This window comes from Enhydra lutris, unplaced genomic scaffold (genome assembly GCF_002288905.1).
Source record: "Enhydra lutris kenyoni isolate GAN:26980312 unplaced genomic scaffold, ASM228890v2 scaffoldscaffold3, whole genome shotgun sequence".
NCBI lineage: Eukaryota > Metazoa > Chordata > Mammalia > Carnivora > Mustelidae > Enhydra > Enhydra lutris.
The window spans coordinates 18,909,451-18,933,047 of NW_019154087.1; the positions used below are offsets into that span (position 1 = coordinate 18,909,451).

Sequence of the window (23,597 nt, forward strand, 5' to 3'; positions counted from 1 at the left end):
AAGTAATGTAAAACAATAAGTTATTCAGAATATTCAAGTAAAGAAACTGTCTACACCTATGTTTATGGACTGAAATAAACAGCAGCAATATCACCATTATAAGGTTTTAGATGACAGTGCCCACACCCACAGACATTCACTGCTTCAACAAGATTTGTTTGTTCAAGTTTTGCCCATAACAGAAGAATACAGATCCAACTATTATATTTTTATGGCATATCTACAGACAATTAACACACTAATTCACTGATCTCTCCAAACCCCTTCCCTATGCTGCCAACCTCACCTGCTCAGGGAATAAAACCTACAATTTTAATGCTACCCTCTAAGGAAAACTTAATTAGTTTGTCAAATCACAAAGAAAGAACAAAACAAAAATCCCAGATACCCCATTGTACTCAAAAATCAAAAACAAGTGATTTTTGTTTACCCAATTAGAGTATAAGACCTGATTTCCACAATTAGAATTGAATATGCTACAACACAACTACAAATAAAATATTAACAAAGCCAAAGACTTTGCGGCATCTCGTCCTTAGGCAAACCTGTTTAAGCATACTTGACTACACAGGTGCACATGCACACAAAAATTAGAAGTAAATTAGATGATTCTCTCTGATATGATAAAAACAGCTGTCATGTTCCCCTTTGACAGTAACAGCCCTTAAATCAGGGAAATCAAAATACTAAGCTAGGCACAAAATCTTTAATTCCTTACTTCTCCATTCAGGGATACTTAATATACAATTTTGGCTACTTTGTATGAGAGAGGTGACTCAATGAACGCAAGGAATCTGTGCCTGATGAACCAATGAGTGAATCATATATAAAATCTGTATCACCAAAAGATCCAGATTATAAATCGTGTGGCTCCAGCTTATGTATTCTGAACACCTTATGACCTGCTAATGTTGGTTAAATGAGGGAGATCAGAAAACTTAGCAATCTGTTCTATAAAGTGCAGTCTTATTCCGTACAGAAAGTGGCTTCGTTCAGATTTTTTATTCTAAGTTTGAATTCCTGGGAAATATTTTACAACAAAGCCAACTTCAAAGGAATTTGTTCAATTTTTTTCAATACCCTAAGAAATAAAAAAACAACAACAACACAAAAAATGGATTATGAAATTCTATTATCTTATGGATGGTGTGTTTTACATATACCAGTTTTAATAAAGAGAAGTAAGGTTCAGAAGGACTGTTATTTCTCTAGGTATACAGAACTTATGGGTAGCACTCAGAGTACAGCATTCCTCTGGAAATAACCAAAATATTAATATGGAAAAGCTACACACTGCTCTTATTATCAATACTAAGAATCCGAAAGCCCACTGGAATCCCAGCAATTCGGCAAGTCTTCTCACATTGTCAAAGAGTTATTCAATGTCTGGAACCTTACTTATTTGACTACAGCATCCCAATGCCTTTTACTAAAATTCCCTCTGAGGCTCAACTTTTTGGAGCCAGATTCTCAGCGGCTCCATCAGCGCAAAGGGAGGGTCAAATACAGAGCTACAACCTTTGGCATCAAGCCCAAACTCAACGTAGGGTGTGTCCGGGTTGTTGTGGAGCCCGTTCCACTGCCCTTTCGTGGGAAAGGCTCATGCTTCCCAGAGGTGATGCCCTCCATGGCTCTTACCCCGCGTAACAGCGCAATCGGAGGGAGTCTTGCAGGAGGCGGCAAGAGCGACGCCCGCCCCCTTTTCTAGCTTTCCCTGGGAGGCCCCCCTCGACCAGGGCCTCCACTCCATGACCACCAGCTCGACGCCCGTTAGGTGGTGAGGGCAGAGGGGCTCCCGGCCTACTCTAAGCCGTCGCAGTTCAGACAGTGAAGAGGGTTCCCCGCAAGGGCCGAAAGGGAGGAGCCAGAAGGAGCCCGGCCCTTCCCCCAGCGGGCTTACCCTCCACCGCCTCCTACACGTTGCAGCCGCCCCGCTTCCTTGCGGAGGAGCCCGAAGCACTGCGTCCAGCAGCAGTTCCCCATCGCATGCCGCCCAGGCGCCGCTTCTCCTCCTCCTCCCTCTCAAAGCCCACACTCAGGCCCGGCAGCCGCATCCGCGCGGCACGAGCCGAATGAGGCTTCGGGGACCAAGGGCGGGCCAGCAGGAGCGCGACGGCGTGAGGGGCTGAGGTGACAAGAGAGACAGGCGCTCGGAACAAAGGCAGCGGTTACTCCACGGGCCACCGAGTCGCTGCCGCTCGAGGGAGGAGTGTGAGGCTGCGGAATTTGGACTCCCTCGCCGTCCTCATGGCCCTCGCTCGCCTCGGGACCCCAATCTAGCTAAAGTGACCGCCTCCAGCCCCTGAAAGAAGCCAGTCCGCGCGCGTCGCGCGCCCAGACCCCGCCCTCCGTGCACCCGGGCCGACGCCTCGCGGCCGGCGCTGCCACACCCCCGGCCTCTCCCGGGCCCCAATAGGGCGCGCTCCCTTTGCGGCCCCGCCTCCTCCGGCCACTGGTTCTTACGTCACTTCCACAAGCTCCTCAGAATCAGTTCTGCCTTGCGGTTAGTCCAATTCCTGGTTGCATTTGTTTCGTTGGACCTTGACCGGACTAGCAACCTCCTTTTCTCCTAGCATTTCCCGCCACTGGCTCCCGACTGTTTCCGTGTGTCGCATCGGTCAAGGCTCAAGCTTCGAACTTTGTACCAAAGCCTTATGAGCGGCTTACTTAGAGCCCGAGGCCGGGAGTCATCGGGTATGAGAAGGGGCACTTATTTGTGTAGTGTGTGCTTAGGTTTTGCTAATACTGCACCGTAAGTGTCAAGGGACTGATTGACGTTATGAACGCACCCCCAAATTGTTCTCTTCCGGTCTCTACTTTGCGTTTCTATCTCTGTCTTGTCAGTATTGTAAAGAAACTTTTTAATGGCGACCTACTGGCATCTTTTTTGTTTTGTTTTGTTTAAAATCAAACCTTCGAATAATTTCGGATAGGTGGTTGTAGTCCAGAGGAAGTAAAAGGCTAGAGTTTTTCAGCGACACCAGCCTTTCCAATCCAAGCGTGCTGCAGGGAACTGTAGTAGATGGGAAGAGATGGCTACTCAGACGCGGCTTGGTTTACATACTCAAGTGCTCCTGTAAAACTCGATTTTTGTAGTTGGCCTTAAAATCGAGTATAAGGGGGAAAAATCGGATATAAGGCGTGGCTTAATAAGCACCTAGTCCTTTGGATAAAATGCTTTTTTAAAAAAAACTGTGTCTTTTTATAACCAGTTGTAATTTAACCTAGGACAGTTACATTTTAGAAAATTGTTATTCATGAAAAAATGTTCTTGAGCTAGTCATTTTCTTGTTTCCTGAAATCTAGGCCCAACTGGATTTCAGTCTTAGCACTGCTACAAAAATAATTTTGTCCTTATTTGGGTCTTAGTCGTTTTTGGAACCAAGTGCATAAGGATGTTTAGCCCAGTAGTCTGCAATCAGTGGATGTTAGTGAAACGACTAAATAACTTCATAAATAGCAGCTATATTTTCTATCCCTTCTTCAGCTCCTAAAGTCAAGGAAATATATTCTGAAATAATCTTTAAAATTCAACTATAAAGCTATAAAGAAAGCTGTGGAATACTATTCAACAACAAAAAGGACATACTATTGGTATAACACACATATTAAATAAATCTGCAGGAGATTATATACAATTGAAAAGCCAGTCTGAAAAGCTTTCATATTGTATGATTCCATTTATATAACATTCCAGAAATGACAAAATTATGGGAACAGTGAGTAGATTACATGATTGCCAGGGGTCAGAGAGTAAGGAGTGGAATCTTGTGATGGAAAACATGTATCTGGGTTGTGTCAAAGTCAGTATCTTCTTTGTGATATTACATTACAGTTTTGCAAGATGTTACCATTGGGGAAAACTGGGTAAAGGGTATATGTGGTGATTTCTCTATTATTTTTCACAATTGCATGGGACACCACAATTATGGACACTTGATGGATACTTTTTGCTATAGGCATTCTTATAAACCTCTGTTAACAGTAGATCTATGTGAATGATCCTCAGAATCAGTACAAATGATTAAAACATTTAAAATTGACTTAATTAAAAAATTGACTTCACTAATCAAAACAATGCAAATTAAAACACAAAGAGAAGTCATTGTTCACTTGTCAGGTCAACAAAAATTTACAAATAAAATGTTCAGTTTTTGCAAGGGGACAATGCAATAGTATTCTGAACTGGGGCTAGTGAAACTCATTCTGAAAAATCATTTGGAAATAACTTGTCAAGAGCCAGAAACAAACTTAATGCTCAATAATTTGAAAGATGGTTAAATTTGCTGGTATGGTCTTATAATATTACATAACCATCTGAAATATATTTTGAAAAAACGCTAATAGCCTGGCAAAATGCTGCTGAATAATGTCGAAAATCAGGATAGAAAGTTATATATTGTGTGTTCCAAATCATGTTTAAAACAAAGCATATACATTCTTAAATACACATATACTTTCTTTCTTAAATATATTCCTAGGGGAAAATAAAAGTTAGTTGGTAAATAACAATACTAATAATATTATATCAAGAATGTGGATTTGGGGGGGTGCCTGGGTGGCTCAGGGGGTTAAGCCTCTGCCTTCAGCTCAGGTCATGATCTCAGGGTCCTGGGATGGAGCCCCACATTGGGCTCTCTGCTCAGCAGGGAGCCTGCCTCCCTCCCTCTCTCTGCCTGCCTCTCTGCCTACTTGTGATCTCTGTCAAATAAATAAATAAAATCTTAAAAAAAAAATGTGGATTTGGGGAGATTCTTTTTTTGTATTGTCTCAATTTTTTTAAATGATCAGAAAAAAAATTTTTTTTAATCTGGCCTATTAGCAGGAAAGATTAATTGATAGCCAGCTTAATTAAGTTTTATAACAAATGTAGACATTTAGAAAGTGATTAGGATATAAGTGTGGGTGGATTCTAATAAATTGAGTTGAGCTACTTAATATTTTTCTGGAAATAAATTATGAAGCTAATATAGGCTGTTTCTGAAATTTATTATGCAATTTTTTTTTTAAACCAAGTTTGACATCAAGAATCTTATCTTCACTGCAATGTAGCTTTAAAAGTTGTAAACATTCAGTTGAATGATCTGCTATTAGTTAAGCAGAATTAGCAGGGAGAAACCCTATAAGTGGAAGGGATGTTTGTAAAGCAGATGAGAAAGAGGACCTCTAGAGGAATTACGTGATTTTCCCAGAGTCACACACTGAATCAAAGGTATAAGATGAAGAAAACACAGGTCTCTGGACAACAAGGCTTGTTGTGCTTCTGCCATGGCACAGTATTATGTCACCAATCCCACATTTGGACATGGTTATGAGATCATTAAAGACAATAGTCAAGTATATTCCAGAAATATATATTCATGGCTAGCGCATTCATATCTATGGCAGTTTGCCAGGTAGACTATTCAATTTGCCAGTAGGAGATACAGAGCTTATCTACAGTGATGGCCACTTAATATCAGCTTGCTAGAGACCCCACCTACCCACCTTCCGGGTAGCAGGACCTTTTCCTTCCCCATGCCTTGCAAAATTCCTTTCCCTTTAGGGATTTATTCTGAAGTCAAATGAAGAGTTTTTTTCATGAATACTCTGAAGTCAGTCAGCATGCAATCTGTACCTCTACTTGTCTTCTGGATTATGTGGTTCCAAATATGAATCTCTTTTTGCTCAGAATTCTTCTGTTGGCTACTAATCACTTTTTGTCCGTTGAGATCCGTTGCTACAATCATGTTTTTTTCTCAGGATTAGGAGGTTCTTCAAAGGGAAGAATTCTGTGCTCTCCATTACCACATTGGTCCAAGAATGGACATAAATTCATTCTTTTTTTTTTAATGTTTTGGTTTTAAAAAATATTTTATTTATATATTTGACAGAGATCACAAGTAGGCAGAGAGGCAGGCAGAAGTTGGGGGTGGGGGAGCAGGCTCTCCACTAAGCAGGGAGCCTGATGTGGGACTCAATCCCAGGACCCTGGGATCATGACTGAGCCGAAGGCAGAGGCTTTAACCCAGTGAGCCACCCAGGGGCCTCTAAATTCATTCTTTTAATTCGTGGAGCAGGATACTAGATACAATGGCTATAACATATATAGATAATGAGATAATAAAATTTACCTGTTGAGTTTGTTGTCAGGATAAATGATTATTTAATCAAAAGCTTAGCATAATATTAAAAACCATTGCTTAGTATAATATGATTATACTATAATTTCCATAATGTACTATATATACCATACTAGAATTACCTATAATACCCTAAGTATAATATAAATATTAGCTGTTTTTTTTAATTGTCCTCAGACTGAAGGAGATGTCATCAATAAGTTATTTTTTGTAGCTGTATCTCTAGCTTCCTATGAAAAACATGAAGTTTTTAAAAATTCTATCTCTTCGACATGCACTCAGGCCTACTTTACACCACTTTATGAAGTCAGGCTCTAAGAAAGTGTGGCCTACAGGGAGGAAAGAATTCTCCATCTCTCAGGCATTGTCTGTCCTATGATCTGTCTCTTTTCAGGATGATTGAATATAAGATTATTCACTGATTTATGGGGAGACCTCACCCCCTGCCAACTAGAAGTATTGGCCTTGGAAACACAAATAGAACATTCTCTTCATAATATAATAATCCAGTATCATTATGGTTCCTAAAGTATATATTAAGTCTTAAGTAATATGTGAAAGAACTATAGTCCAGTCCAGGTTTGACTTGATCCAGAATTGCCTAGTTCTTTTGTACATATTTATGTACATTATAAAGTGAAACTTTAGGTGCACTAAGGCTGGCTGGCTGCAGTAACTAAGTGGTAAACCATGGCTCAACGACAAACATAATTCCATAAGAATAACACTTTGCAAGCACATCATAGCTAAATTTCATATGTAAAAACCAAATATTTCTCCAAAAAAAAAGTCCCAAGTGAACTAACTATGCCTATAATGCAAACCTTTGTGTTGTTATACAGAGTGGTTTAGCTCTTTAAAAATTGCTGCTCTCAAATGCCTTTATTTCTGCAATGGTCTTTTACTTTACATTTGAATAACTAAATAGCTCAATGAAACATTTAAGTGATTTTTCCAAGAACAAAGACATGCAAAGATGTGCTTAAAGAGAAAAGGGAAAGTCAAGAGGAAATTACTTAATTTCTTGGCTGAATCACCAGTGCCCCATTTCTTCTGACTTTTGGGTATGTGATGAGCTTCATTAGCTGGTCGTGTCTCTGAGTACAATGCACATTAAGTGATTTGCTTCCCTTTTTGCTCACCCTACATTTACATTTCACAAACAGAAGAACTAATAAGAATAGTTATATAATTCATATGGAGTTCTTCCACTGAGCAGAATTTGTTCCAGATCTCTTTTGCCTGGTCAGAAACTGAGCTAGTAATTTGAACAAGGAACATTGGAAGTTAATTAAATAGATAAATGGTGGTTAGTGCTAGAAGGAAACAGGTGTAGCTACTTCTAGGAGCAGCCATCACCCTGGGACTGAGTAAAAGTAAACAGAAGAGGATTTTAGACATTTAGAGGACAGCCCTACAAGGCACATATTCAGACCTCTGAAAAGACTGTGGATGCCATAGAAATATGCTCTGCCATTATGATCATGGAAAAGCTAGATGGAAGTTATCTGCCTGTGAGCCCACCTCTGTGGACCTGGGGGCACTTACCACTGGAGCAGGAGGGCTGGGGCCACTGTGGTAAATACTGCCAGGATTCCTTGCTGCTGGTCCATTTGCCATCATATGGAGAACAAAGTAGCAAAAAAAGAATTAAGTTGCTTTTTCAAATCTTGTACTGTCCCTTCAGTACCCCCATTGGAAGATCGCAACATAGCACCTGCTAGCAAAAGAGAAAGTATTTTGCTAGACTCCAGTTCTAGCATTGGAAAGTAGGACTAGGAAGAGTAGGAGACAGGAAGCAAATTTGTTATTATTGTTGTGATCTGGGTTAGAAAAAAAAAATACTCTTTTTCTGTTAAGGAATTGGGATTTACAATAACCTTAGTCTTGGAACCCCAGGGTAAGAAATTAACATAAGAAGTGGTTTTTAGGTATTGATACTTGAGATTTGTTGTAAAGCAAAAACATTCACTGGAGGAGAGAAGGGGGCACACATACTTTCCATCTAGCTTGCACAGGATTTCCATAGATAAAAAACAGCACTGAAAATGAGCCTGCAATCACATATTACAAACAAACTACCATGGTACAAAGCAGACGCATGGAATAGCAGAGGAAAAAAACAAAACAAAACAAAACATGGGTTTTATAGACCAAATATAAACAAGCAGTCAGACAGTATAAAATAAGCATGTTTAAAATAGTTAATGTCATAAAAAGGAAAACAAGGAAATATGAAAGAAAAGTTAATTAAAATAAAGCAACTAAGAGAAATAGGAAAAAAAAAAGACACTGAAATTAAACATTAATGATTTCTGCTTCCAGTTAAAATATAGGACGTGAAAGGCACATGGTAACAAAAACATTAACAAAATTAAAATCATTTTTTATGAGATCAGCAAAGTACAATAAACAGAAGAATGCCTAAATGAACTAATACTCAGGAAGAAATGAGATATTCATAAATGAACAAATTCATACTTGGGAGTAGGCAGCTAATCAAAATATGGGCAGTTGAAGAATTGGCCCACCAAAGATGGAGATCAGGAAAAACCAACTAAGCTTTAGACAGCAGTGTGGGTTTGTGGGAGACACTGAAATCTGGAGGTAGACTATAGCAGATTGAGTTTTCAAAATGGCTTCAACCATATATTCCATCCTACATTCTCTTTTCTACAATGTGACATTGACATCCTCCCATCAAGTAGTAGTGTCCATGATCCCTCTTGAATCTGGTCAGGTTTCAACAATGGTGGAAACAATTGTGACTTTTGAGGCTGAATCATAAAGGTGATACAGTTCTCTCTGACCTTCTTGGGACACATGATTTTGCAACCTTGAGTGCAATGTAAGGAGTCCATGTGTGATATGATGTGTGGGGATGGTCTGGTCATCCCAAGTGGAGTTCCCAGGCAATAGTTGATACCAACCAGCAGGCCTGTAATTAGACCATCTCAAGATAATTCCTGTTCCTTGCCATTAGGTTACCTCCAGCCAGGTCCACATAATAATTTTTATTTTTTTAAATTTCAAGTAGGCTCCATACCCACTGTGGAGCTCAACGTGGGGCTAGAACTTCCTGTCCTGAAATAAAGACCTGAGCAGAGGTCAAGAATCAGACACTTAACTGACTGAGCCACCCAGGCACCCCCATAATAAAATATTTTTATCTCAAATATTACTTTTTTTTTTAAGACTTTATTTGAGAGAGAGAAAGAGCAGATGGGGAGAGAGGCAGAGGGAGAGAGACAGGCAGACTCCCTGATGAGCAGGGAGTCAGACACAGGGCTCAATCCCAGGACCCTAGGATCATGACCTATGCTGAAGGCAGGTGGTTAACTGACTGAGCCAGCCAGGCATCCCTCAAGTATTATCATTTTGTTTCAACTGAAATATCTTCATTTCAAATGTTTAAACTGTTAAATTTAGTGTAATAGATAACCAGAATAAGCTCCAGATTTAAAAATAAATTATTTTGAAAATTCTCTCTCCACATGCCACTCACATCCAAATATTTCCAAGAAAGCTGCATTGGAGGAAAGGCTGGACAACCAGAATAAACTGTACATTTCTCTACATCCTTGCAATGTTTGGATTATGAATCCTGCTGGAGTTGAATCTGAAGATGAGCCAAAATTACCTGAAAGTAACCTGACCTACTCCGAGCTCAAATACTTAAAAAAAAAAAAAAAAAATCATTATCATCAAAGACTAATAACAGTTGAGTTTAAAAATATATATATGGCTTGACTGTTTGCAACATGACTCTTGGAAGAATCTGAATTATCATTCTTACCCTACCTGAGGAAAGGGCTTATGCTTTGGGAAGAATCAAAACAGAACAAAAATTATGCTTTAGCTTCACTGTTGTTTTACATATAATCTCTATAAATCAATTTTTTAACAGGCATGAAAATAAAAATGGAACCCATAATCAAGAAAAAGACAACAATAAAAGTAGACCTAGAGAAGATAACCCGTTTATTAGACTTTATAGAGAACTTTAGTACAACCACTATAAATACTGAAAGCATATATCAGAAAATATGGATGTAATAGGTTAAATATGTGGTATTTCAGGAAAGAAGTAGAAACATCAGGAAGAAGCAAACAAATTTTAGAACTTAAAATTTTTTTGAAAAATACAATATCAGAAATAAAAAATTATCAGTGTCTGGGTGGCTCAGTCAATTAAGCATCTGCCTTCGGCTTAGGTCGTAGTCCCAGAGTCCTGGGATCAAGCCCCACATGGGGCTCCTTGCTCAGCTGGGAGCCTGCTTCTCCCCTGCCTCAGTTCCCCCTGCTTGTGCTTGCTCTCTGTCTCTCTTGCTCACTCTCGCTGTCAAATAAATAAATAAAAATCTTAAAAAAAATTATCAGTTGGGTTTAACAGCGGGTTTGATAGAAGAAGGGGTTATCGAATTTGAAAACAGTTCAGTTGAAATTAATCCAGAGAGAAAAAGGGTTGAAAAAAAACATCAGCATCAACAGCTTATGAGATAATATCAAGTGGTCCAACATACTTGTGTGCTTTAAGTTCCAAAAGGGGTAGAAAGAGAGAATTGGATAGAGAAAATATTTAAAGAACAAATAATGGCAAAAGAAAAAAAATTATTTATTTTGACAAAAAACAAAACAAAACAAAAACCAAACATGGACTCCTAAATCTCAATAAATCCTCAAAGTGAAAAATAAGAATTTACACCTAGGCATATCATAGTAAAATTGTGGAAAACGAAAGATAAAGAGCAAATCTCAAAAAAAAAAAAAAAATCTTGGGGAAAAAGAATACATTATAGGGGAACAACAATAAGAACTCCGCCTGACCTCCCCTTAGAATAAATGCAAGCCAAAGGAATGATATTTTTAAAGGACAGAAAGAAAAAGAGAAAGAGAAAGAAAACAATTGTCAACATAAAACATTAAGGGAAAATAACTTTCAGAAATGAAGGCAAAATAAGGATATTTTCTGATAAATACTGAGAGAATTCAATATAACAGATTTCTACTACAAAAAAAAAAAGGGGGCTAAAGGGGTTCATTCCCATGGTAGGGTTTACTCTACAAGTGCTGGGCCTTGCAGATTTGTTCTTTTTCCTTCTGGACAAGAAGCCTTTGCCACAGCCATGTTATGACAGATCATTGGTCAGGCCAAGGAGCGTCTGAGCTTGATCCCCATTTTAGTATTTATTGGGGCAGGAGGTACTAAAGCAGTGCTGTAGTCTTGTGACTGGCATTGTTCAATCCAGACGTTAGTTGGGATAGGAAGAATAACCCAGAACTCTGGAACAAACTGCATCCCAGTGATCAACACAAGTTCTGCTCAGTGAATGTAGGTTACAGAAAACTGAAGAAAGAAGGTCCAGATTTCTCAATGAAACGTTTCAGTATAAAGCTGCTTAGACTGAAGATATTCCAGAAGGCATCCACACAGTTTTCCACTTACCCAGAAAATATTTCCCCTTTAAATGCATGAAATCATGTTGGTGTATTGTGTTGGGATTTACACTGAATAATAAATATCTGAAACTTGGTATGTGTCACTATTTAATGCTGAAAATCTGTTCCGAACTTTATAACAAGGGTATAGGAAATAAACCTAGAATTTAAGGGGAAAATGCTAGAAGAAGCTCATCAGGCTGCATGAAAATGAAACCAAATTGATGCTCATATTTACAAAAAAGAATGGCGAGCGCTGGAAATATAGATAAATATAAATACTATTTTATTTTAATTTTTAAAAGGATGGTTGACCTTATAAAACAAAAATAAAAAAATAACAATGTATTATAGGAGTTGTAGCATGAGAAGTGAAATATATAACAGTAACACAAAGGAAGGGAGAAATTAAATGGAGATGTGTAGTTGTAAGATTCTTCCCTTAATGGAAACATGGTTTAATATAATTCCAAGGTAGTCTATGGTTAATGAAGGATGCATATAATAATCTGTAAAGTAGGATTTCTTAATCTGAGCTTTATTATCATGTTGGGCCAGAAAATCTTTGTCCCGGAGGCCTATCCTATCCATTTTAAGATATTTAGCAGCATCCCTAGCCTCTACTTACTAGATCATTTGTACCCATTATTCCAAATGTGATAACCAAAATTTATTCTGATGTTGCCAAATGTCCTTTGGGAATCATTATCTTCCCCTGTTGAAAACCACTGCCCTAGAGCAATCACTAAAAGACACAGTAAAGGATACACACGCACATAAACACACCCCCAAAGAGTTATAGCTATACATCCAATAGAAGAGGTAAAAGGGAATATAAAAAGCAAGGAAACATGATAAAGAACTCAATCGAAAAGAGCGCAGTAAAAGAAAAAGAAGGAAGAACTGATAGGACAAATGAAAAACAAATTACAAATGGTAGCCTTAAACCAACTCTATAAATAATGACTTTAAATGTAAATGGGCTAAGCACACCAATTAAAAACTAGGGAGGGTTTTTTTTTTTTTCAGAGTTTATTAAAAAAAAAAAAAAAAGGCCTCCATGTGTCGTTCACAGTGATGCACTTTTAATGTGAAAACATAGATTAAAAGGAGGAATGAAGAAAGATATAACCGTTCAGATGCCCTTGTCAGGAGTTTATTTTTGTCAGGAGTTTATTTTTGATACTCTCTATGAAGGTATCATTGATCAAAAAAGTTAAGATATTAAGGTTATGAATGAATTAAGTTTTTTGAAATTAGAATAGATTGTTTTCTTTTCAATGTTATTCTCACTGATTTGTATTCTGAAATGATTTTCTGAAGGAGAGAACAAAGAGTGAGATTACACTCTTTACCCCCAAACGCAGAAGTTGCATAAAATCCCGAGCATACAAATGGATGTCATGTTGCACATCTGAATGCCATGGAACTTATCACTTAACTCTTCTTTTAATGTTTGGTAGAATTGCCCTGTGAAGCCGTCTGGTGCCTGGACTTTGTTTTTTAGGAGTTTTATTTTATTACTGATTAATTTTTTCTCTGGTAATTGGTCTGTTCAAATTCTCTATTTCTTCCTGCTTCAGCTTTCGTAAATTATACATTTCCAGAAATTTATCCATCTCTTCTAGCTTTGGGTAGAAATTTATCCATCTCTTTTGGCTTCAGGGCCCAATTTGTTGGCATATAATTTTTCATAATAATCTCTTATAATTGTTTGTATTTCTGTTAATTCTCCTCTCTCGTTTGTGATTTTCTTTGAGTCCTTTTTCTTGATAAGTCTAGCTAAAGGCCTATCAATTTGGTTGATTTTTTTCAAAGAACCATCTCCTGGTTTCAGTGATCTGTTCTTTTGTTATTGTTGTTAAGTTTCTACATCATTTATTTCTGCTGATTTTTATTAATCCTTTGTGTTGGTTTGGGGTTTTGTTTGTTCTTTTTCTAGCTCCTTTAGGTGCAAGGTTAGGTTGTTTATTTGAGATTTTTCTTGCTTCCTGAGGTAGGCCTATATTGCTATAAACTTACCTCTTAGAACAGCTTTTGCTGCATCTCAGAGGTTTTGGACTGTCATGTTTTCATTTTCATTTTCATTTGTTTCCATGTAATTTTTAAAATTTCTTCTTTGATTTCTTGCTTCACTCATCCACTGTTTGGTAGCATGTTATTTAACCTTCACGTATTTGTGGTCTTTCCAGACTTTTTCTTGTGGTTGATTTCTAGGTTTATAGCACTGTGTCCAAAAAAGATGCATGATATGAAGGTCACTGCTATTTAAAGGGGCCTGAATTAGAGGAAACTAGTAACTAGAAGGGACCTTAGAAATCTTTTGGTTCTTTCTCATCCATTCTCTGTAATCTGTGTGCAGCATCTGAAATTGCTGACCACCTTCTTCTTTTAGAAACTGTTGCTACTTATGTATCTATGATATTGAACTTTCTAATTCTAAGTGAAGTTCCCTGGATTACTGAATGACAGACATATATAGCTTTGTAGCTAAAATACAGAAGTGAATAAAAGCAGACCCATGTATCCAAGAGGCTTAGGATCTAATGGGGGTAGATACACAGGTAAATTAACAACTACATTAACAACTCAGCACACTCTGAGTGGCATATGTTCAAATGAGGGGCCTCAAAAATCAGATGAAGGAGGAATTAGCCAGGCCCCAAGTAGTGAGAAAAAATGTTTCAGGGAGTAGCAGGTACCAAAAGCAAGGGGGAATGAAAAGAGCAAGATACATTTAAGAAACATACTCATTAATTTTGTGAACAAGTATTTATTGCCTACATACTACATATTAGGCATATAACTTGGAGCTGATTGTTCAATGGTCAGCAAAAACAAGCATGGGCTGCTTCCTTTACATTGAAAGCAGAAAACATATTAATTAATCACACTATTTTAGGTATCATAAAAACCTGAAGAAGTGCTCAAAAGAAAAGGAAGATGATTCCATGATGGTATGAGGACTTATCCCCTGATAGTAGGAGGTGGTTTGGGAAGACTTCTGTGAGAAATAATCCTTGAGCTGGCATCTAGAGATGAGAGAAGTTACATAAGTAAAAAGAGAAGAAATGGATTCAAGGAAGAATGTGACACAAATGAGGGCCACCCCTCCCCCAAAAGGAAGGCAAGGAATAGATAATGCAAAGCCTTGAAACCTAGTTAAAGATTTCAGTGTTTATTCTAAAAGTACAATAAGCCACTGAAGAATTTTAAGTTGTGTTTGCATTATGGATTTACATGAGATTACTTTGACTCCAAAATACAGGACCAACTGAAATAGGTCAAGAATAGATGTGGGTACATGTGGGTAGGCTACTCACTCAGTCAACAAATATTTATTTAGTGCCTAATACTGGCAAGCACTATTGCTACACTGGATTCATAGGAATAAACAAAAGTTTCTGACCTCATGAAATTTATACCATGTTAAAGGGGAACAGACAACAAACAGTTTACAAAGTCATGGAGTGGTAAGTGCTATGACGAACTAAAGCAGTGTCAGAAAATGATGAATGAGGAAGAGTGCTATTTTAACAGAGGTTATTGGAAATCTAAGCAAGCTATGAAGACAGCTTGGACTAATGTGGCAGGGGTGAGAGAAATGGGTAGGCTGAAAAACTAGAAGGTACAAAAAAAATCTGGTTTTGGGGATAGACTAAGAAATGTGGGAATAGAGTTAAAAGATGCTCCTAGATTAGTGACGACATGCACGCTATGCTTTAAGGAAAGTATAGTACAAGAAGAGTCTAATTCAGTTTTGAATGACTCCAACATTTAATGACTGAAGTGATGAAAAAGAACATTCACAGAAGATAGGGAAGACACTACCCAGGGAGGTAGATAGAAAATATGGTAAGTATGAAATTACAGGAGTGAAGGGAGAGCCAACAGCAATAAATGCAGCTAAAAAATCACGTACAATAAGGATTACTAATATCCACTGGATTATGATGGCTGTTTTGATGTTATGCTGGTAGTGGGCAACAACATCAGCAGTAGCAGGGATAATGAACGTTAGCTTGCCTTGAAGACTGAGTAAGGGGCGCCTGGGTGGCTCAGTGGATTAAAGCTTCTGCCTTCGGCTCAGGTCATGATCTTAGGGTCCTGGGATCGAGCTCTGCATCAGGCTCTCTGCTCGACAGGGAGCCTGCTTCCCTTCCTCTCTCTCTCTACCTGCCTCTCTGCCTACTTGTGATCTCTGTCAAATAAATAAAATCTTTAAAAAAAAAAAAAAGAAACAAGAGAAGAATGTGTTTAAAAAAAAAAAAAAAGACTGAGTAAGAAGTGAGCAAATGGAGATACCAAGACAATTCTTTAGTTTGTTAAAGGGAAAGTAAGGTTTAGTGTTTCTTTTTGGTTTTCAGATTAGAAAGACATCAGCTCAAAAAGGTATCAGCAAGAGGGTGGAGCTACAAATATATAGAAGATGAAAGGATCTGTATGAAGGCAGGGAAGATGTAGAAGTTGGAAAGATGTAGATGCCATTCAGAACCTTAACAACCTCGATTTGGAGGGTGATTGAAAGGGAGGAGTTTAACATGATTCTCAGGTTCCTGGTTTAGGTGACTATACATCGTTTACCACTTACAAGGTAGGGCACAAAGTAGCAGAAATGGTTGGTGCTTTACAAAAGAAAAAAAATGAGGAAAGGCCTATGAGAAGGAAAGAAAGATGAGAATGGCTTTGTAAACTGATTTTGAAGTTATGTTTGATACCCAAATGGAAATACTGAGTGGGCAATATGATATTTCAGAGCTAACACTGAGATGACCAGGCTCATTAGTATGCACATAATAGGTAAAGACATGTGTTTTCATGCCATTGCCCAGGAAAAGTACATTAAAGAAGAAAAAAATATATTAAGGAAGAATAGAGTAAGGTTCAGAACACAGCTCTGGGAAGTCTTTAAGGTAAAATACAGAATACTCAGAAAATTCATATCCATTTAAATCTATTACAGTTTTCCTTCCTAATTTCTGAAATTTCAAAAGAAACATCTTAAACTTGCATATTTTTCAAAGCTGACAAAGATGTAGAAAAGTAAACTGAATCTCTCAATAATGACACTACTGATTACCATTTTAGCAACATATATTATGATAAAATATTAAATGCTCACTGGTACTCTATATGATTTTTTAAAGTAAATCAACATTAAACTGGTAGGTTTTATGTTTAACTCTGTGAATGAGTGACATTTTTGCCAAAGTTAGACAAACATCTAAAAGAAAAAGAAGGATAAGAGAAAACTCTGTTTTCTAAATCTTCCAAGTTCAAAAATAATACTCTCTGGCTATTCATTCAACAAACATGAGACACTGAGAGTAGAGGGCAATAAAGATAAAGCATAGTCCCTGACCTTGAGGAGCTTTTAACCGTCTACCAAGGAAGATACTAAAAGTCAGCGAACTGTGGTCCATGGGCCAAATCTGGCCCAATGCCTGTTTCTGAAAGGCAAAGTTTTATTGTAACAGTCGCATGCATTTGTTTATATATTGCCTGTGTTTTTGAACTAATACAGCCAAGTACAGCAGTTGCAATAAAGCTTCAACCTTATGGCCTGCAAAGCCTAAAATATATATTATCTGTCTCATTACAGAAAAAGCTTGCCAATCTGTTATAAAACAGATTTAAGCCTATAGAAAATATTATTTCCTCAGGGAGATAATATTGTCTCAGGGGGCTAGAGCGGGTTTCATAGAAAAAGCAGTGCGCAATGGATAAGTTAAAGCTCACGAAGAATAGGAAATGAAGAAATATCACAAAGGCAAGGATGAGAGAATATTGTATTTTAGGAAAACAGGAATGCGTATAGCCCATCTAGTCTATAGCATATTGGGGATATGGCAAGTGAAAGAATGGCAGAGAATACTTTCACTGATCTTTCCTGCTTATGCTGCCAAATTCATGTGAGCAGGAAGTAAAATCTACAATTTTAAATGGAATACTCCAAGACAAATATAATTAGAAAACACAATTAGTAAATGGTAAAATGGATATGGTTATCTTGTTGGGAGTTAGTTTATTTATTTATTTATTTATTTATTTATTTATTTATTTGGAGAGACCATGCATGTGGAGGGTGGGGGGACAGATTGAGAGGGAGATAAAGAATCTGATGGGGCTCAATCCCACAACCCTGAGATCATGACCTGAGCCGAAATTAAGAGTCAGATGCCCTTGTCAGGAGTTTATTTTTGTCAGGAGTTTATTTTTGGTACTCTCTATGAAGGTATCATTGATCAAAAAAGTTAAGATATTAAGGTTTCTGAATGAGTTACGTTTTTTGAAATTAGAATAGACTCATTGTTTTCTTTTCAATGTTATTCTCACTGATTTGTATTCTGAAATGATTTTCTGAAGGAGAGAACAAAGAGTGAGATTACACTCTTCACCCCCAAACGCAGAAGCTGCATAAAATCCCGAGCATACAAATGGATGTTATGTTGCACATCTGAATCCCAAGGAACTTATCATCTGTCACAGAAGGGAAAAAAGACTGAGCAAGTTACCTACGGGAAATGGGACACAGACAAAGTGGCTTAAGCACTTTAAGTACCAATACCACATATTGGATGGTATGATCCAATATGGGTTTTAGAAAGCCTAACTCCAATGACAGAAAGGGAAGATGGGACTGAAGTATGAGAGATACAAGAGCGGAGAACAGTTAAGAATGGGAAACCTGGTGATCTGAAAGACAAGGTTTAAGGCACAAATACCAACAAAGGAAATGGGTTCATTATGTATTAAGGAGAGACGAACTTAGCAGATAAGAGAGGGGTACAGGACTATGAAGTTGAGTTAGTAGCTTGGAAAACTATGAATGTAGCTGGTAAGGGAATGAGAGAATACATGAAGCAGAGGAAGAAGAAATCTTGGGGGAGAGAAATACCTATTCTAGATATTTCTTAGGTATTTTAGATAGGTTGATTTGAGGAGCCTTCATATATCCAAATGTATCCAGTGTATTCAGTTGGCAACTGAAAATATAGTGCTGAACCTTTGAAAGGAGGTCTGTTTATTTATTTAAAGATTTTTTTATTTGACGGAAAGAGAGAGAGAGAGCACAGCAGGGGGAGCAGCAGGCAGAGGGAGAGGGAGAAGCAGGCTTGCCCAGTGAAGGGAGTCCAGTGCAGGGCTCAATCCCCCAGGACCCTGGGATCATGACCTGAGCCAAAGGCAGACGTTTATCGACTGAGCCACCCAGGCACCTCAAGAGGTTTGTTTAGAAGAAATGAGATTTGGAAGTCACGGTAGTTGAAATCATAGGAATGGATAAAATTTCTTCAGGCTTGGGTATACGTGTGAAGAGAACTAAATAAAGCGAAGACAGGACAGAAAAATGTTGTATTTAATAGGCAGATAGAGTAAGAACTAGTCAGGAGATAAACAGGAAAATAATAAAAGTAATGTTGCCAAGGTCAAGTGCATAGTTTCAAGAAAAGAACAGTTTTATCACACAGAATAAAGTCAAATTTTTCAGAAGTACGCACACATTACCTACAAAATAAAAAGCCACGAGCCATTAGAAGTTAAGGGTAAAGGCTCTGAATTCAGAGTGACCTGGAATCAATCCCAGTTCAGCTGTCTTGAGCAAGGTAAACTTTTCAGTTTTTAATCTATGATCTATGTAATAGTACTTATCTTCTTCACAGGATTGTGGTGAGGAATAAATGAGATAATGTAAAGTACTTATAACAGAGCCAGCACATATAGGAAGTAATTGGATGTTGGCAGCTATTACTAAAATATTTCTTACCAGGAAAGAAAATAGCAAATCACCGCAAACTACTGCCTGAAGGCAACTTTGCTACTGGAGCCAAAAAGCCAACAAATGTTAATATCAAGGATACAAAACATGATCATACATTTATATAAAACTATAGTACATTTTAACTGGAACCACTGTGTGGAATTATATGGCAAGATAAAAATGAGAAAATACAACAAAACATAAATGGGTCTTCAGTTTGAGAAAAAAACCCACCAAAATTATCTATACAAGATTTCTAGTATTGCCCAAGAACCAACGAGTAGGTGGAGCCCTCTAGACCATGTTGGTAAACAAAACTCCCTGTAGTAGAAAAGGATGATTCCTTAGGATGTCTAAATCTTACTGCTTAAAGATATTTAACTCCCTCTGCTTTAATCCCCAGATAATTTTATTAGTAGAAAGGTTTCTGACATATCTCAATACTGATATTAATATTTTGACTATTGACAGATATTCTAGAATATAAAATCTAGAATTCTCTTATATTTTATAAACTAAAACATTAGTAATTCTGGTTTTGAAACTGGATAGTGAAAACTGAGTGAGCTGACTTTTGAGATGCCTTTGAGAAATCTGTCAGGCTAAGGCCCTATATCATAAAGCACCCTTGTGATGTCCAGCTTAAAACAGTCTAAGAAAGCCCAGGATTATTCTACCTGTGGCTACTATAGTGATAAATATAAATCAGATCAAGTCTTTGTGATCACCCCTCAATATTTTGCCCTTAGATAAACTATTAGTTAACTCTCTAGACGTACACTGAAAAGAAAATCAGAATTCCCAGGTGATTAAAAAAGAAAAAGAAAAGCAACTAAAATGAGGTAAAGTTTAACTTTATTCTGTATATAACAATGAACTATATCCACCTGTCTCTGCATGCTTACAGGAAGCTACTAAAACAATGTGAAAAGTAATGTAAAACAATAAGTTATTCAGAATATTCAAGTAAAGAAACTGTCTACACCTATGTTTATGGACTGAAATAAACAGCAGCAATATCACCATTATAAGGTTTTAGATGACAGTGCCCACACCCACAGACATTCACTGCTTCAACAAGATTTGTTTGTTCAAGTTTTGCCCATAACAGAAGAATACAGATCCAACTATTATATTTTTATGGCATATCTACAGACAATTAACACACTAATTCACTGATCTCTCCAAACCCCTTCCCTATGCTGCCAACCTCACCTGCTCAGGGAATAAAACCTACAATTTTAATGCTACCCTCTAAGGAAAACTTAATTAGTTTGTCAAATCACAAAGAAAGAACAAAACAAAAATCCCAGATACCCCATTGTACTCAAAAATCAAAAACAAGTGATTTTTGTTTACCCAATTAGAGTATAAGACCTGATTTCCACAATTAGAATTGAATATGCTACAACACAACTACAAATAAAATATTAACAAAGCCAAAGACTTTGCGGCATCTCGTCCTTAGGCAAACCTGTTTAAGCATACTTGACTACACAGGTGCACATGCACACAAAAATTAGAAGTAAATTAGATGATTCTCTCTGATATGATAAAAACAGCTGTCATGTTCCCCTTTGACAGTAACAGCCCTTAAATCAGGGAAATCAAAATACTAAGCTAGGCACAAAATCTTTAATTCCTTACTTCTCCATTCAGGGATACTTAATATACAATTTTGGCTACTTTGTATGAGAGAGGTGACTCAATGAACGCAAGGAATCTGTGCCTGATGAACCAATGAGTGAATCATATATAAAATCTGTATCACCAAAAGATCCAGATTATAAATCGTGTGGCTCCAGCTTATGTATTCTGAACACCTTATGACCTGCTAATGTTGGTTAAATGAGGGAGATCAGAAAACTTAGCAATCTGTTCTATAAAGTGCAGTCTTATTCCGTACAGAAAGTGGCTTCGTTCAGATTTTTTATTCTAAGTTTGAATTCCTGGGAAATATTTTACAACAAAGCCAACTTCAAAGGAATTTGTTCAATTTTTTTCAATACCCTAAGAAATAAAAAAACAACAACAACACAAAAAATGGATTATGAAATTCTATTATCTTATGGATGGTGTGTTTTACATATACCAGTTTTAATAAAGAGAAGTAAGGTTCAGAAGGACTGTTATTTCTCTAGGTATACAGAACTTATGGGTAGCACTCAGAGTACAGCATTCCTCTGGAAATAACCAAAATATTAATATGGAAAAGCTACACACTGCTCTTATTATCAATACTAAGAATCCGAAAGCCCACTGGAATCCCAGCAATTCGGCAAGTCTTCTCACATTGTCAAAGAGTTATTCAATGTCTGGAACCTTACTTATTTGACTACAGCATCCCAATGCCTTTTACTAAAATTCCCTCTGAGGCTCAACTTTTTGGAGCCAGATTCTCAGCGGCTCCATCAGCGCAAAGGGAGGGTCAAATACAGAGCTACAACCTTTGGCATCAAGCCCAAACTCAACGTAGGGTGTGTCCGGGTTGTTGTGGAGCCCGTTCCACTGCCCTTTCGTGGGAAAGGCTCATGCTTCCCAGAGGTGATGCCCTCCATGGCTCTTACCCCGCGTAACAGCGCAATCGGAGGGAGTCTTGCAGGAGGCGGCAAGAGCGACGCCCGCCCCCTTTTCTAGCTTTCCCTGGGAGGCCCCCCTCGACCAGGGCCTCCACTCCATGACCACCAGCTCGACGCCCGTTAGGTGGTGAGGGCAGAGGGGCTCCCGGCCTACTCTAAGCCGTCGCAGTTCAGACAGTGAAGAGGGTTCCCCGCAAGGGCCGAAAGGGAGGAGCCAGAAGGAGCCCGGCCCTTCCCCCAGCGGGCTTACCCTCCACCGCCTCCTACACGTTGCAGCCGCCCCGCTTCCTTGCGGAGGAGCCCGAAGCACTGCGTCCAGCAGCAGTTCCCCATCGCATGCCGCCCAGGCGCCGCTTCTCCTCCTCCTCCCTCTCAAAGCCCACACTCAGGCCCGGCAGCCGCATCCGCGCGGCACGAGCCGAATGAGGCTTCGGGGACCAAGGGCGGGCCAGCAGGAGCGCGACGGCGTGAGGGGCTGAGGTGACAAGAGAGACAGGCGCTCGGAACAAAGGCAGCGGTTACTCCACGGGCCACCGAGTCGCTGCCGCTCGAGGGAGGAGTGTGAGGCTGCGGAATTTGGACTCCCTCGCCGTCCTCATGGCCCTCGCTCGCCTCGGGACCCCAATCTAGCTAAAGTGACCGCCTCCAGCCCCTGAAAGAAGCCAGTCCGCGCGCGTCGCGCGCCCAGACCCCGCCCTCCGTGCACCCGGGCCGACGCCTCGCGGCCGGCGCTGCCACACCCCCGGCCTCTCCCGGGCCCCAATAGGGCGCGCTCCCTTTGCGGCCCCGCCTCCTCCGGCCACTGGTTCTTACGTCACTTCCACAAGCTCCTCAGAATCAGTTCTGCCTTGCGGTTAGTCCAATTCCTGGTTGCATTTGTTTCGTTGGACCTTGACCGGACTAGCAACCTCCTTTTCTCCTAGCATTTCCCGCCACTGGCTCCCGACTGTTTCCGTGTGTCGCATCGGTCAAGGCTCAAGCTTCGAACTTTGTACCAAAGCCTTATGAGCGGCTTACTTAGAGCCCGAGGCCGGGAGTCATCGGGTATGAGAAGGGGCACTTATTTGTGTAGTGTGTGCTTAGGTTTTGCTAATACTGCACCGTAAGTGTCAAGGGACTGATTGACGTTATGAACGCACCCCCAAATTGTTCTCTTCCGGTCTCTACTTTGCGTTTCTATCTCTGTCTTGTCAGTATTGTAAAGAAACTTTTTAATGGCGACCTACTGGCATCTTTTTTGTTTTGTTTTGTTTAAAATCAAACCTTCGAATAATTTCGGATAGGTGGTTGTAGTCCAGAGGAAGTAAAAGGCTAGAGTTTTTCAGCGACACCAGCCTTTCCAATCCAAGCGTGCTGCAGGGAACTGTAGTAGATGGGAAGAGATGGCTACTCAGACGCGGCTTGGTTTACATACTCAAGTGCTCCTGTAAAACTCGATTTTTGTAGTTGGCCTTAAAATCGAGTATAAGGGGGAAAAATCGGATATAAGGCGTGGCTTAATAAGCACCTAGTCCTTTGGATAAAATGCTTTTTTAAAAAAAACTGTGTCTTTTTATAACCAGTTGTAATTTAACCTAGGACAGTTACATTTTAGAAAATTGTTATTCATGAAAAAATGTTCTTGAGCTAGTCATTTTCTTGTTTCCTGAAATCTAGGCCCAACTGGATTTCAGTCTTAGCACTGCTACAAAAATAATT

At 38.9% G+C, this 23,597-nt stretch overlaps 1 protein-coding gene and 1 pseudogene across 2 annotated transcripts in view; one reads left to right on the top strand and one right to left on the bottom strand.

Annotated features, from left to right (window-relative positions):
- LOC111154370 (adaptor related protein complex 1 associated regulatory protein) overlaps positions 1 to 2,322 on the bottom strand; it is a 40,669-nt gene extending 38,347 nt beyond the window's left edge. The window contains exon 1 of one of the 2 annotated variants that reach the window (XM_022513922.1): positions 1,901 to 2,322. In XM_022513922.1, the coding sequence (XP_022369630.1) occupies positions 1,901 to 1,983 (83 nt within the window). In that variant the 5' untranslated portion in view covers positions 1,984 to 2,322. The remainder of the gene's footprint in view (positions 1 to 1,900) is intronic. The other variant, XM_022513924.1, reaches the window with a different exon arrangement.
- An 8,926-nt stretch (positions 2,323 to 11,248) lies between these two features.
- LOC111156139 lies at positions 11,249 to 11,598 on the top strand (annotated as a pseudogene).
- The last annotated feature ends 11,999 nt before the right edge of the window (positions 11,599 to 23,597 follow it).